The 16,810-nt window shown below is 43.5% G+C and overlaps 1 protein-coding gene across 6 annotated transcripts in view; it reads right to left on the reverse strand.

Annotated features, from left to right (window-relative positions):
* The window catches only part of LOC137617202 (platelet-activating factor acetylhydrolase-like), a 154,171-nt gene that overhangs the window by 72,176 nt on the left and 65,185 nt on the right, over window positions 1-16,810 (reverse strand). For all 6 annotated transcript variants that reach the window (XM_068347107.1, XM_068347106.1, XM_068347109.1 and 3 more), the window contains one exon: window positions 4,095-4,192. In XM_068347107.1, the coding sequence (XP_068203208.1) occupies window positions 4,095-4,192 (98 nt within the window). The remainder of the gene's footprint in view (window positions 1-4,094; window positions 4,193-16,810) is intronic.

Genomic DNA, 16,810 nt, shown 5'->3' on the forward strand with positions numbered 1-16,810 from the left:
GCAATACCCTAGAAGAGATAGAACGCCTTTTGTTGATAGGGATAAAGGACAAAGAGATTGTTGGCAACGATCATTTGTGAGAAGGGCCAGCGTGATGAACAGAAAGAAAGAAAAAAGTGAAGCAAAGAAAACCATGATAGCATTAACAAGCTCTTTTAAATAAGACTTCTCTCTTTTTTTGTTTCTCTCTAAACATAGCATTGACATGTTCTTTAAATAAAATCTCTCTCTCTCTCTCTCTCGTTCTTCTTCGCTGTTATAGTGTTAGATACGTCTATTATTTTTTTTTTCCGAGAGAGAGAGAGAGATTAAACAAAAATGTGTTTAGAGTACATATGATTTTTAACAGCGTCAACGAGTTGAAAAACAATTAAATGTAACTAAGAAAGTAATAACAGCTAATCTGAATTCCTTTATTAACTAAAACAAACATTGATACAAACACACTCGTGTGCGTATGCACAAACACACACAGGTGCAAAAATTGCTACGCAGTAAGAGAGACGGTCGGGGAGGAGGTAGAGATGGTGACTGCGATAACATACCGTAACTCGTCACTGAAAGTGATGAAAATGAAAAATCAAAAGAAAAAAAATGTAAAAAATATGAAATATAAAAGTAAAAAAAAAATAAATAAGCTAAGTTAGATTAAAATTTCTGTAGTGTAAGTTACGGTATGTTATCGCAGTCACCATCTCTACCTCCTCGCCGATCGTGTCTCCTCGTGTGTGTGTGTGTGTGTTAGCGCATACGCACACGAGTGTGTTTGTATCAATATTTGTTTTAGTTAAGAAAGGAATTCAGATTCGCTGATATTGTTTTTTTAGTTACATTTAACTGTCTTTCAACTCGTTAACGCTGTTAAAAATCATATGTACACAACACATTTTTGTTTAATCTCTCTCTCTCTCAGAAAAAATTAATAGACGTCTCTAACACTAACAGTGAAGAAGAACAAGAGAGAGAGAGAGAGAGAGAGAGAGAGAGAGAGAGAGAGAGAGAGAGAGAGAGAGAGAGAGAGAGAGAGAGTATTTATTTAAAGAACATGTTAACACCATGTCTACCTTCTCGCCGATCGTCCGTCTCTTCCTGGCGTAGCAAATCCTACACCTGCGTTGGCCTGTCTCTAAGGTAAAGTGGCAATAAAACACATTTTTTATTTATTATTTCTTTATAATTATCTTTTTTACATGCTTCTTTCATATTATGCAGTTATGTTATTGTTATGTGTAATTATGTGTAGCCATTTATTAAGGATTTATTATGGGTTTTTAGGCTGAGGAACGAATTAAATGAATTACCATGTATTCTTATGGGAAAATTCGTTTCTACATCCGAACATTTTCTACATCCGAAGTTGGTTGTGGAACGAATTAAATTCGTATGTAGAGGTACCACTGTATATTGAGTAAAAGAAAAGTAAGTGATTAAGTAAAGACAAAACAAATAATGGCTGCCAAGCGAGGACGAAGACAGAGACGTATGTCCATTGTCAGAGCCAAAAGTGAAGTGAGACATTTCACCGGTGTGTGAGGGAGGGAGGGGTAGCAAGCTACCCCTCCCCCTATCCCTGCTAACTAGCGTGGGGTAGGAAACCCTCGTTAAAATCTAATGGCTCGTCATTTCAGCTACGCCGAAAGTAATACCCAATGTAAATAGCGTGGTTTTTATTTCGGTTACGGAACAACTTACATTTAATAACAATAGACAGTTAACTATCAGGGGCAAGTCTTCTATCCTATTCAGTCTGATAATATGAGTACAAAACCACTTGTAAACCTTCAGCAGGCATACAAAAATGAAAACTTCAACAGACTAAAATTCCACCAATGTGAAGCATATAATCGAAGCAATGACAATGAGGTCTGGGGGAACTGAACAGTCTCTCCCTGTTTTTCCCCACTGGGTAGTGACATCATAATGTTGTAATGTGCCTCTTCAATAGCGAACAATGTCACAGTCATCTTTGACAAGTTCTACAGCTAGAGAGTTATTGGATCCTTTGACTAGCCATACAGTACTACACTGTATCCCTCTCTCTGGTTACGGCTAATTTGTCTTTGCCTACACATACACCAAATAGTCTCGTCTTTTCTTTCCACATTCCGCTCTGACCTCATACACGTGACAATATTGAAATTACCAAACAATTCTTCTTTGCTTAAGGGGTTAACTACTGCAATGTAATTGTTCAGTGGCTACTTTCCTCTTGGTAAGGGTAGAAGAGACTCTTTAGCTATGGTGAGCATCTCTTCTAGGAGAAGGACACTCCAAAATCAAACCATTGTTCTCTAGCCTCTGTACCATGGCCTTCCACTGTCTTGGATTAGAGTTCTCTTGCTTGAGGGTACACTTTGGCATGCTGTTCTATCTTATTTCTCTTCCTCTTGTTTTTTTAATTTTTTATAATCTGTATATGAAAGATATAATTTAATGTTGTTACTGTTCTTAAAATATATTATTTTTATTGTTTATTACTTCTCTTATACCTGTAGTTAATCTCTGTTTCTTTTCCTTACTGGGCTATTTTACTCTGTTGGAGCCCTTGGGATTATAGCATATTGCTTTTCCATCTATGGTTATAGCTTAGCTTGTAATTCTAATAACAACAATGTAGATCTGGGGTTGCTGAATCCCTAAAATTAGTACATGGTGCAAATTATGGGGTATGAAGTTAAACCTTATCAAAATCCAAAGTATGATTGTAAGTAAGTTGTTGAGGACAATGGCTCCTCAAAACCTGGATCTCAGCATTGAAAAGGATTTATTTTTAACTCTGTATGACTCTTTTGAAATTTTAGGTGTGCTTCTTGATAGTAAATTTACTTTTGAGAAACACATTTGGTCTATCCCTTCTTCAACTGCACAAAAAAATTGGCTTATTGAGTCTTTCAAGATTTTCGGTGATCAATCTATTCTGAAGAAAAGTTGCAACTCTTTCATTGACTTATTTCGAGTACTGTTCTCCTGTCTGGTCTTCAGCTGCTGAATTTTATCTTAATTTGTTGGACAGGAACTTACGGTCTATTAAATTTCTTATTCCTGATCTAGATATTAATCTCTAGCATTGTACTTCAGTTAGTTAACTATGCATGTTGCATAAGATTTTTCATAATTCTGACCATCCTTCGCATCCAGATCTTTCCAGACATTACCATACTGTTCACAACACTAGCCATGCAGTTTATTCTAAAAATCATGCCTTCCCCATCATAAGGCTCAATACTACACAGTATTCTAGAGGTTTTATTCCAGCTGTGACCGAGTTGTAGAATGATCTTCCTAATTAGGTAGTTGAATTGGTGGAACTTCAAAAGTTCAAACTTGCAGCAAATGTTTTATGTACATAAATCTCTTTTCATAGTTTGTATGTGAAAGATCTATTTTAAAGTTATTACAGTTCTAAAAGTTATTTTAATTCTTCACTACTTTTCTTGTAGTTTATTTATTCCCTTTCCTCACTGGACTATTTTTCTCTGTTGGAGCCCTAATAATAATAATAATAATAATAATAAGAAAATGGGGCAATGAAGATAGTGGCCTCTAGCATTCATGAATTGTAGTCGGGGCTATTGAAGTAAAGTAATAGGGGACTATTCATGTAAACTTACTACTAATCCTTTAATTGCTTAAAAATATTTTCATTGAATTCCTTGCACTCGAAAACAGATTTACACACCGACACCACATCTTTAGCAAAATTATATGGAAAAGCTGACTGCTTTCCTTTCTAAAGTAATTAAAAGAATAATTATATTAATTACACATATTGCCCAGCATGTGTTCATTAGCATCCCTGCAATTCTAACTCTCCAAAAGCCAACGATCACTTCCATCAAAATTCCTTGGTGGAAATAGCATCTCTGAGTTCAGTATGGTGGCTACTAGATTATAACAGGAATGGATAAGAGAATAGGGAATTTCATATTTCATATTTTCCTTATACCTTCATCCATAAACATCTCTTATCAGTGCTTCAATTACGCAGATATTGTACCATTCAAGATAAAAATTTTGAGCCCTTTTAGCTGACACACACAAAATTCACAGAAAGAAAAAATAATGGACTAATACAAAACAAAGGCGAATCCTACCATTGGGTCTGTGACATTTGTTGGATAGTAGAGTCTCATAAGAGTTCCCTCCTTTGTACGACCAACCATAATGTCAGTGCAGCCAACCACATAAGGTCCTGAAAACAAAAATATGTTATTTTCATTAGTAAAATAAATTTTTGAATATACTTACCCGATGATCATGTAGCTGTCAACTCTGTTGCCCGACAGAAATCTACGGTCGGGATACGCCAGCGATCGCTATACAGGTGGGGGTGTACACAACAGCGCCATCTGTGAGCAGGTACTCAAGTACTTCTTGTCAACAAGAACTCAATTTTCTCCTCGGTCCACTGGTTCTCTATGGGGAGGAAGGGCGGGTCCTTAAATTCATGATCATCGGGTAAGTATATTCAAAAATTTATTTTACTAATGAAAATAACATTTTTCAATATTAATCTTACCCGATGATCATGTAGCTGATTCACACCCAGGGTGGTGGGTGGAGACCAGCATACATGTTAACAAAGAAGCTAAGTATCCCGTATCTTATTTTAGCCGTTATTCAAAATAACAAACATAAAATAAATAAGTACCTGGTAAGGAAGTCGACTTGAACCATTACTCTGCCTTTTTAAGTACGTCTTCCTTACTGAGCCTAGCGATCCTCTTAGGATGCTGAGCGACTCCTAGGTGCTGAAGTATTAAGGGCTGCAACCCATACTAAAGGACCTCATCACAACCTCTAATCTAGGCGCTTCTTAAGAAAGAATTTGACCACCCGCCAAATCAACCAGGATGCGGAAGGCTTCTTAGCCTTCCGGACAACCCAGAAATATTTCAAGAGAAAGATTAAAAAGGTTCTGGAATTAGGGAATTGTAGTGGTGGAGCCCCCACCACTACTGCACTCGTTGCTACGAATGGTCCCAGAGTGTAGCAGTTCTCGTAAAGAGACTGGACATTCTTAAGATAAAAGACGCGAACACTGATTAGCTTTTCCAAAAGGTTGCGTCGAAAATATTTTGCAGAGATCTATTTTATTAAAAGGTCACGGAAGTTGTGATAGCTCTAACTTCGTGTGTCCTTACCTTCAGCCAAGCTTGGTCTTCCTCATTCAGAAGGGAATGAGCTTCTCGTATTAACAGTCTGAAGATAATAGGATAAAGAATTCTCTGACATAGGCAAAGATGAATTCTTAACTGAACACCATAAAGCTTCAGACGGGCCTCATAAAGGTTTTTAAAATAGAACTTAAGAGCTCTACAGGACATAATACTCTTTCTAGTTCCTTTCCAACCATATCGATAAGTTTGGAATAACGAACGATATTGGTCAAGGCCGAGAAGGCAGCTCGTGTTTGGCTAGAAAACCAAGATGTAGAACATGTAGCCGTTTCGGATGAAAATCCGATGTTCTTGCTGAAGGCATGAATCTCACTGACTCTTTTAGCTGGTAAAGCATATCAGGAAAAGAGTCTTAAAGGTGAGATCTTTCAGGGAGGCTGATTGAAGTGGTTCGAACCTGTCTAACATAAGGAATCTTAGAACCACGTCTAAATTCCAACCAGGTGTAACCAAACGACGCTCCTTCGTGGTCTCAAAAGACTTAAGGAGGTCCTGTAGATCTTTATTGTTAAAAAGATCTAAGCCTCTGTGACGGAAGACTGATGTCAACATGCTTCTGTAACCCTTGAAAGTGGGAGCTGAAAGAGATCGCTCTTTTCTCAGATATAAGAGGAAGTCAGCTATTTGAGTTACAGAGGTACTGGTCGAGGATACGGATACTGACTTGCACCAGTTTAGGAAGATTCCCCACTTCGATTGGTAGACTCTAAGGGTGGATGTTCTCCTTGCTCTAACAATCGCTCTGATTGCCTCCTTCGAAAAACCTCTAGTTCTCGAGAGTCTTTCGATACTCTGAAGGCAGTGAGACGAAGAGCGTGGAGGCCTTGGAGTACCTTCTTACGCGTGGCAGACGTAGCAGGTCCACCCTTAGGGGAAGAGTTCTGGGAACGTCTACTAGCCATCGAAGTACCTCGGTAAGTTATTCTCTCGCGGGCCAGAGGGAAGCAACTAGTGTCAACTTTGTCCCAACGTGAGAGGCGAACTTCTGCAGTACCTTGTTGACAAACTAGAACGGAGGGAATGCATATAGATCTAGATGAGACTAATCTAGTAGAAAGGCATCTAAAAGAACCACTGCTGGGTCTGTTGAGAGCCTCTTGGACATCGAGGTTGCGAAGAGATCTATGGTTGGATGGCCCCAGGTGACCCAAAGTCTCTTGCATACATCTCTGTGGAGGGTCCAATATGTTGGAATTATTGTCCCTTCCTACTGAGACAAACTGCTAAGACATTCAAGTTGCCTTGGAAGAAATTTGTTACTAGTGAAAAGTCTAGACCTGTTGAACAGGAGAGGAGGTCACTAGCGAACTCGCACCATGTCAGAGAGTAGGTCCCTCCTTGCTAGGAGATGAACATCAAAGCAGGGAGTTGTCCGTGTTGACCTCCATTACTTTGTCTTGAAGGAGAGACCTGAAGCTTTTCCAGGTCAGACTTACTGCCAGAAGCTTCTTGCAGTTAAAATGCATTGTCCTTTGACGCGAGTTCCATAATCCCGAGCATTCCATACCGCCTAAGGTCGCACCCCAGCCTACGTCCGATGCGTCTGAGAAGAGAACGTGGTTGGGAGTCTGAACAGTCAGGGGAAGACCCTATAAAAGGTTGATAAAGTCCTTTCCTCAGGTTAGACCAGACTTATCTTCCGGAAACCGGGATCGAGACCGCTTCTAGCGTCTTGTCCTTTTCCAGTGAAGAGCTAGATGAAACCGAAGAGGACGGAGGTGTAGTCTTCCAAGTGACACCAAATGCACCACGGATGACAGTGTCCTAACCAGACTCATCCACAGCCTGACAGGGCCGTATTCCTTCTTCAGCATCTTCTGGATGGATAGCAGGGCTGGGGATTGATCTTCTTGTTCAGCCATGTCCTCATCAGAGGGTTCCTCATCCGAAACTGATGAGGAAACGGCAACGGAGTGGGCAACGTCTGACTCGCTGAATCCGGTCGCACTGGTGGATGCGTGACGGAGCCGGACACAAGATCATGGTACTGCTGCACAGTCTGTGAACTGTCAACCATGGGGAAGCGAGGAAGTACAGCGACAACCCGAAACTGTCTAGACTGCCTGGGTAGTACAGACAACCCCTTATCGGGTTGCTGAGGTTGCCGCACTGCGTCACAACAAGTCACCTCTGCTGGTTGTTGAACGTCTTCCCAGTGACACACTGAACGTCCACAACCACCTCCGAGAGTAGCATAACATCAACGTGCGACTGGCAACCCACACTGGGTCGCACCGGTGGAGGAACCATCTCAACTGGCGGACGTGAGTAGGATACCTCAGCGTCAACAGGGCGTACAACCAACCGGTAGGAAGGTCGTTGGCAAGAAGGGTCTTCTCCGTAAAAAATCCTCTATCAAGGACTAAGCTTGGACTGCATGTCTTGCAACAAAGCCCAAGGTCTATGGGAGCAGGTGTGGCAACAGACGGGGTTAGCGACTGAAGCGGAACCATTTACCCTCCCTGGAAGCATGTTATGCTTAAATAAAAGTCCATAGGAGGCTAAGCAGCTTAAGGCTCCTCTCCAAATGACAGAGTCCTCAAGGGAATATCAGAAGGAGGAAGAACAGCACTTTCTCATCTACAGGAACCATATCCGAGAAAAGCTAGGTTCTCTCAGTGAGGGTTTCACTGGTGCAAAAGCAGCAGACCAGAAGGCAACGTTATGAAACTGCTTGACAGTCTGTGAACTGTCAAAAACTGAACTGTCAACCACAACAGGAGCGTGAGGACATACAGCACTGGTGTATAAGTAGCAGACCAGAAGGCAACGTCATGTAACTGTATGACAGTTTGTGAGTTGGCAACAACCAAAGTTGTGTGGGGAAGCCTCAACTCCTGACTGACTAGTTTGCTGCTGGCGAGTGGCGGTAACCACAGTGTGTTGCGGAGGCTGACACACCGTGTCAAAACACGGCAGCTTGTGGTAGTTCACGCACGGCAACGGAGTGCTCTGTGTGTGGGAGTCATCATACATCTGGCAGGGTTGACTGTGCATGGGTGGAGGAGCTCTCACAACAAGAGTGTGAGAGCAGGAAGCCATGCCGGGCGCACAACCGTGGGAGGTGTAGGCCCACGGGTGCATCGTCAACCTTCTCCGCAGTCGGAGTGTGGGAGCTGGCAACAACAAAAGCAGAGTGCTGATGCGTGGGAGGGGCTGCGGTGGGTTGAGGAGCATGCGGTATGGTATGCGGAGCATGCTGTAAGGTATGCGGCTCATGCTGCATGGTATGCGGAGCATGCTGTAAGGTATGCAGAGCATGCTGCATGGGCTGCGGAGAATGCCGCATAGAGCTGGAACCCGGCAGCTCTACAGAACCTTCCCACTGCTGATGCGGTAGCTCACGCATGTTAGCAGATGGTGCAGCAAGAACATGCGTCTGGCAGGGTGGACTGCGCATCGGTGGTGGAGCTCTCACAGGTGGAGGGTGGGAGCAGGCAGCCGCAGTATCTGCTGAGCGCACAACCTCGGCGGGTTGTAGGTTAACAGGTGCATTGTCAACCTTCCAGCATGATACTCCTGCATGAAGGAGCAAGCTGAGACTGTATAGTCTGCAGCATGGACCACTAGGGTCTATGAAAGACAACAACAAACGGAGCTACTGTCCGTTGTGACTGAGGGTCTAAAACAGCTGGTGCGGCAACAGACGGAGTTACTGCCTGTTGCGGTACCACCTTGCCTCTCTTGGGAGGTGTGCAGTTGTCGTACTGCAGCGAGTCCGAACTGACCCAGTGGCTACACCTAGGCCGTTGGACTTGCGCGGAAGGGACCGACTTGCACTTAAAAGCTGCAAGATTTGGTCCATGGTTTCTGCGAGAAACCTCTTCCGCAGACGAGGAATAAATGGGCTCTCTCGTCTTTGTGTGGGTGGGGTGATCACGTCGGCAACGTGTGTAGATACACCCGAAACCACGGAGGGAAACGTCTGTTCGTCGATCAAGGCCTGAGGAACCCATAAGTCCTTCGACATTACTTCTCCCCTGGGCTTGGGAGCTTGTAAGAGGTATCGGACTAGGTGAACAACTGGCACGAACAGACGAACCCTCGAACGCAACACTGTAACACTTTGCGCATATCACTTTATCACTTTTGATTTTCTGTTTGCACTTATTTCACTGAACTCGAAACTTTAAGTGGTTTGTACCTGAAACACGCAATCCTATCCTTCATTAAAAGGTAGTAATTGCGAAAACAGTATTACAATGTAACAGAAAAACATAATGAAAGATAAAGAATTCAGTGGCTGGAAAAGAGACTAAACACTAGATCAAATAAACTACGTTTAAAATCTCTCACCGCATAAAGCCTGGGAACAAGAATAAAACTCTAGAAACGTTTTACCTTCTTCCCCTATAGCGACTAGGGAGAAGAGCAAAAAACGAGAACAACGTTACCCGCTTGAACGAAACGTTTATCCTCCTCTCTCTCCCTCCGTCTCTATCTCTCTCTCTCTCTCTCTTGACTTAGAACCTGAGAGATGAGCCCAATTATATATATCGTTAAAACATATTATTTGTTAAAGGAAAAAAACTGAAAGGTTTCCCAAATAAAAAGTTCCTTTATTAGAATTAAAACCATTTAAGCTAAGAAAGAATGAACGAAACGCTAGAATCGGTTTACTCTTACTGCAACGTGAAACCGTGAAATACTCTCTCTCTATCGTAACGATAGAGCGCAAGTTGAACGTTCTGAACGTCAACAACTGCGGAGACTAAACAAAACGTTAGTTCAACTTTGAAAACAGTACGAGACTATCAAAGAAATTCTTTCAAAAACATTAAAATTAAAATAGCATAAATTCTTAACAGGAAAAACGATATGACGGGCTCAATGTTAATTAACTTCGGTTCCAAGTAAGGACCGCCTACTATTAGGAAAGGTCGCGTATAAACCAACATAAAAATTAATTTTTATAAGTTTATAATAAATGGAAAGTTAATCGAAGAGGCCTATAAATGGCGGAGAGATATAAAATAAATCTATAACTTTGTTAAGCAAAATTACCAAAAACCTAAACACACTTCCGTAAAAAGTGAAAGAGAGTCTATACTCTTTTCGACACCAACACTTCCGTCTAAGGGAAGGGTCGGCCATTTAAAAGTGAAAGAGAGTCCAACTCTCTTCGTCACCATAATTAAATCAAATTAATTCCAAAAGCTTGCTAAGCTAATGATAAAGCTTCCTGAATAGCGAAGGCTAAACTCTAGAGCAAATACATCACCAAATCGTGAACAATAACTCCAGAATCAACAGCGTATCCAAGTAGGTCTAGCCGGTGGCACGACAGAGGAAAAATTGAGTTCTTGTTGACAAGAAGTACTTGAGTACCTGCTCATAGATGGCGCTGTTGTGTACACCCCCACCTGTATAGCGATCGCTGGCGTATCCCGACCGTAGATTTCTGTCGGGCAACAGAGTTGACAGCTACATGATCATCGGGTAAGATTAATATTGAAAAATTCAAATACATATTGGAATAATGCAACATTATTACAAAAGGGTTTAATATAAGTATGTTAGTAACACAGCTGAAAGAAAAATCGGATTATATTTGTTAAAAAATAAAATGAATGGGTGTTTCAGCAAAAGATCCCAAAAGCTTTCATGATAACATTCACTATTTCAATACTTACCCAATATTCAAAATTCTAAATGCATTGAAGCTGCAGCTTCTGTAACAAACTTGAAGAAAACAATGATCTCAGTGGGTCTTTGACTAGCTTTACAAGTAGGCACTGAAAGGCACCAGTGCTTCATGTAATACCCGGCACCCAGATGTTGAGGCGTCTCAAACCTCACTTCCATTTTGGATACACAATATAAGGGGTGGAGAATTTGTACAGTAATTGACTTGAATATTGGCTAAGCACTGAAATAATAAATCTTATAAAAAAAGATTATTTCAACAATCTTAATATTCAAAGTGCTGAATTACACATTGATAAGGATGGTGAAATAGTGATGAAACTTGAAGGATAATTAAAGGTCTGCCATAACGATATTAAGAAAATAAACATATTTCTTCTGCATGTATGCTTACATTTTAAACATTAGCCAAATTACCAATTACAGTCTAACATATAGGTTATGACTACAGAGATTACTACTCTCCAAAAATTATATCTCTAAGAGACCTTCAAACACTTGTAACTCAAACCCGTCAATAAAGAACAAGCTACTCAGTACCACCCTGATAAGCTAATTGTCCTAAGAAAAGTTCAATAAGAAAAAAGGGATTTTGACGTAGGAAAAATCTATTTCTGGGCGAAGGACCTGTGCCGCCCAGTGAATAAGCTCCATTTAGCACTTATTCTTAGGTAATTTACTGCTAAATATACCAGAGAAAAAATGTAAAGGAGTGCTAGGTTAACTAGCTCGCTCACCTATTGGTGTCGGTATAAAATTGGGCGTATATTCCAGAGGTCCCGCACTATTTAGATTAATCCACGACAGAGAACCCCAATAGAGGAGAGCCGTTCAACCTCACTCGGTACTACTACAATGCATCCGCTCAGAACCCAACTCCTTAGCACCCAAAGTTTGGGGACTCCAAGGGAGAGGAGCTGGGAGGGTTCACTGGGCGGCACAGGTCCTTCGCCCAGAAATAGATTTTTCCTACGTCAAAATCCCTTTTCTGGGCTCGAACCTGTGCCGCCCAGTGAATCTATACAAGAGAAAAATGTCACCAAACTTGCAAAATAAAGGAAAAAACATAAGCGTAAGAGAAATACAGGATGCTTTAATCAGAGATGAGTACCAAAAAACAATTATAAGGGTATCTTAAATATGAACATAAATCCAATAAGGTAGGTATAATAATGCCGTGTGATAATATATACAGATACTCAGGAGCATAAAATTTACAAATATAATAACAGTATTCAGGTGCGAGACCAACGAATACAATAGGGTATAAATGAGGCAGGTAAGAGGGAGAGATAAAGAGTCAAGGCATTAACCTGAGTTACTCGTGAGTAACTACGCTCCCTGCGGCTACTGTAGAAAATTTTAGGGCTTCCAAATGTTTAAGGTAGTGTTTCTTGAACACTGACGGTGATTTCCACCCTGTATACCTGGAAAGGTCTGTAAAATTCATGTGGTGAAAGAAGTTCACCGAGGTGGCAACCGCCCTGATATCATGTGCAAGAGGAAAAGAGTCAGGGTTAGCTTGTTTAATAAAATACAAAATTTGTTGCCTGATCCCTTTAATAGTAATGGTACCGCCTTGTTCTCTAACGAATAGAGGCCCCGAGGAGTTAGAGGAGGTCCGGGATAGATAAGACCTAAGAGTAGTGACAGGGCACAGCGACGGATCTTGCGTGAGGGGAACAATTTTCCAGGAGGTCCATCTGTTTTGAGGGTCTTCATTCTTAGCCAAAAAGAATTTGTTAGGAGAAAGAAGGACCTCTCCTGAAGGCAGAAAGTCAATATGACCCGGGTCTCTCGACAAGGCTGCCAATTCAGAAATTCTTGCCCCGGAAGCCAAGCTCACTAGAAAAAGTGTTTTCCTGAGAAGGGGCATGTAATCACAAGAACTGTTAATGGTATCAGAAGCCAATTTGAGTACGTCATTAAGGAACCAGGTCACCGGGGTAGGACGAGTAACCGGTTTCAGTCTGGCACAAGCTTTCGGAATTGAAGCTAACAAAGAGTCGGTTAAGTCTATGTTAAAACCCACTAGGAAGATCTTTTTCAGAGCCGATTTAATAGTGGTGATAGTATTGGCTGCCAGACCTGATTCTAATAAAGATCTAAAGAAAGTGACTGTAAGGTTCAAGTTCATACAGTTCACGTCTAAGTCTATTAAAAATTTTGCCAACTTTTTAACTGCAGAGTCATACTGACGGATGGTGGAATCCCGTTTATCCGATTCTAGGAACAAGGTGTTTTGATGATCAATATTGGCACCATGCATAGCCGCAAACTTCATAAAGTCCATAAAGTTAGGGCGCTCTGAATGTTTGAGAAAGCGTACACAACGCGTGTTTGTACTATCTGAGACAGAACCGGATTGGGTATCGGGTGAGGGTATAATCTCAACTCCCGCAGGAGAGGATACCAGTTGCTCTTGGGCCAGTTGGGTGCGACCAAGGCTACTTGTCCCTTGAAGGATCTCAGTTTGTCTAGAACTTTCAGCAAAAGATTCACCGGGGGAAAGAGATAAATCTTTTCCCAGTTGTCCCAATTCTGTGACATGGCGTCTGTGGCGTAAGCCTGAGGGTCTAGATTGGGAGCCACATATACTCTCAATTTGTGGTTGGATTCCGTGGCGAAGAGGTCCACTTGGAGACCGGGAACCTGAGAGAGAATCCACCGAAATGACTTTAGATCGAGTGACCATTCCGATTCTAGAGGGGAGGTCCGGGACAGGGCGTCTGCCACTACATTCCGGACTCCCGCCAGGTGGACAGCTGAAAGATGCCAACGGTTCGAGGCTGCTAAGGAGAATATGGCTACTAGAACATGGTTCAGAGGCCCTGACTTTGACCCGCCTCTGTTGAGGCAGCGGACCACCACTTCGCTGTCGAGGACCAGACGAAGGTGTTGTTTCTTGGGAAGAGCGAGACGTTTCAGGGTTAGAAGAACTGCCATGGCCTCTAGCACATTGATGTGAAAATGGCGGAACAAGGGAGTCCAAAGACCTTGAACTTTCTTGAGCTGAGAATAGCCGCCCCAACCTGATAGGGATGCGTCTGTGTGAATGATTAATTCCGGGGGCGGAAATCGAAGGGGAACTGACTTTGACAGACTGTTTGCTCTTGTCCAAGGAAGAAGTCTTTCCCGTAGAATGGGAGGAAGGCGGACTTTCCTGTCCCGGAGCTTCCGGTTCGCCCTCGAACGCCAGACACGATTGATATCTTTCAATTTTGCCTTCAGAAGAAGATCCGTCACTGAGGCAAACTGAAGGGACCCCAGAATCTTCTCTTGAAGCCGTCTGGAACTTACTTTGTCTTTGAGAAAGCGTTTGGTGTTCCTTGCAATCTCTAACCTCTTGGGTCTGGGAAGACACAGAGTATGAGATATAAGATCCCATTGCAGGCCGAGCCATTGGAACTTCGATTTTGGAAGAAGACGGGACTTCTTGAAGTTGATCTGGAAGCCTAGAGATTGAAGATAATGGATGACTTTGTGAGTGGCTTTTAGGCAATTTTGGGAGGTGTCTGACCAAATGAGCCAGTCGTCCAGATAGGCTACTACTTGAATCCCTTGATTCCTGAGTTTCTGAACAGCGACTTCTGCTAGCTTTGTGAAGATCCTTGGGGCAATGTTGAGCCCGAAAGGCATCACCTTGAAGGAGTAACTTTTGTCCCCTAAGCGAAAGCCTAGGTACGGACGGAAGTGTCTCGCTATCGGGACGTGATAGTAGGCGTCTGTAAGATCGATAGAGGTGGTGACGGCCCCACGGGGAAGTAAGGTCCGCACCTGCGAGACGGTAAGCATTCGAAACTTGTCGCATTGAATGGACAAGTTGAGAAGGGATAGATCTAGAACCACTCTTCTCTTGTCTGAATCCTTCTTCGGGACACTGAACAGCCGACCTTGAAACTTCAGATGTTTCGTTTCTTGTATGGCATTCTTTTGTAAAAGATCCTGGACAAATTCGACCAGGTCCGGAGTGGAATGTTGACGAAATTTGTTCGGAGGAGGAGGTCCTTGAATCCAACTCCACCCTAGTCCCTTGGAGATGATACTGAACGCCCAGGGACTGAACCTCCATTTGTTGCGGAAGGCATAGAGCCTCCCCCCTACCTGCTGCACCTCAGTATTGATTTGAGGAGTTGCCTCCACGTCCGCCTCGGAAGTTCTTTCCTCTGCGAAAGGCTCTTCCCCTGCCTTTGTTCTGGTTAGAGCCACGGTGGTAGCCTCTACCTCTACCATAACTCTGGGAAGAGCTATGAGCCTCGTAGGACTGGTTAAAGGCAGGGGAAGTGGCGGAGGCACCAGAAAGCTGGCTCTTAGGTAGCAGAACGGTGACATAGTCATCCGAAGGAGCCCGAGAGGTGGAAGGCTGTGCAGGGGCAACAGAAGATGGAGGAAGAGGCAGCCGGAAGTTGGATGAAGCACTCTGTTGTTGCCTGAACTGGGTGGAGGTATATGGTCTAAGCTTCTTCCTACCCCGGGCTTGATAATTTGCGGGGTCATACTTGCGTTTAGGGGTCAAACCCCAACGGGCTTTAAGGCTCTGATTAACCCTAGTGGCCTCCGCCAAGACTTCCTCTACGAGATCCTCGGGGAAGAGATTTGAACCCCAACAGGAGGACCGGATGAGTTTATTAGGTTCATGCCTAATCGTCGCCTCAGCTAGAACATGCTTGCGACATCTGCGTTTAGCAGTAGCGAAGTCATACAAGTCATAATATAACGACTGTAACGTAGCCTTGTTGAGAGACTTAAAAATACTCTCCGTATCGTAAGTCAAGGCTATCGACTCCGTGGATGTGGCCAGGTTTAGAGTACGGCCCACACGTAGGCGGGAATCATATTCCTGTTTAATGAGAGATTCCGGGAGACGGGGAAGCTTCTCACTAAACAAGACTGAGGCACAGTCTGCTGCAAGCTTGCCGGAGGTAAAGGTGGTATGGACATTGTCCCAACACTCAATACCTGAGGGAAGAAGGAGGGAGATTGGATCCACCTCTCGGATGGGAGGCAAGGGCTTCTCCTCCAGAGCATATTGAAAGGCAAGCTCTGCCACCTTATTGACGCATGGAGTCAAGGTGGTCTTGTCCATTAAGAACATCGTAAAGGAGCTTTTATGAGGCGTCAGCATGGTGTTAGTGCAGCCGATGTCATTCAAAAATCTGGCCCAAACAGATTGGGCTTGCTCCTTCGGGAAGATGACCGTCTCTTTGGGGACCTTGTCTAATCGGACTAAAGCTTCCTCGGTAAGTCTGGCATAACCATGAAATGGAAATGCCAGACCCGGAGGAAAGAATTCAAAGTCCTCTAGAGGACGAGTGCCAAGGCCCTCCAGAGTCAACATTCCGTCTGAGAACGGGGAATGAAGAGCCATCCGCCAGGGGTTGTTCTTGGCAAACGGCGGGAGCTTAGAGGCATCCGGTATGAGAGAGCTTTGGACTCTCTCCGGAGCTCCTTGCTCTAAAGCCCCAATTCTCTGACCGAAGTTAGAGAACATCGTGTCCATCCTCGACTGCATCTCCGAAACCAACTTTGCCTGCATCTCCGACACGATGCGAAGCATAGCTGATTCGGAAAGGCCCGGGCTAGCAGCAGGAGGGGCGGAAGGAACTCCCGGGTCGTGAGACTTAGAGGAGGAACCAGAGGTCTTTGAAGACGGGTTCGTACCATGTTTAGAGCCATGAGAAGTCTTGTGAGGCTTGCGAGCTTTGGGTAAGGTCCTTGAAGTAGACTTATCCTTAGGGGGAACCGGGTATGAACGTTGAGACGAATCACGGTCCCCAGAAAATCCAAGAAAGGAAGAGCGATCAGAAGAAGAAGAAAGAGCGGGGCTGAGGATAGGAATCTCAGCGCCGGACACACCTGCCTCACTTACCACCCTACCTGTATCCGGCTCGTCTAGCAACATTGGTTCGACGTCCAGGTTCATGGAGGCAACATTGTCCTCCAGACCTCCGGGGGCGTCCGATGGATCTTGCTCTGGGTCGATG

The sequence above is a fragment of the Palaemon carinicauda genome, chromosome 23 (genome assembly GCF_036898095.1).
Source record: "Palaemon carinicauda isolate YSFRI2023 chromosome 23, ASM3689809v2, whole genome shotgun sequence".
NCBI lineage: Eukaryota > Metazoa > Arthropoda > Malacostraca > Decapoda > Palaemonidae > Palaemon > Palaemon carinicauda.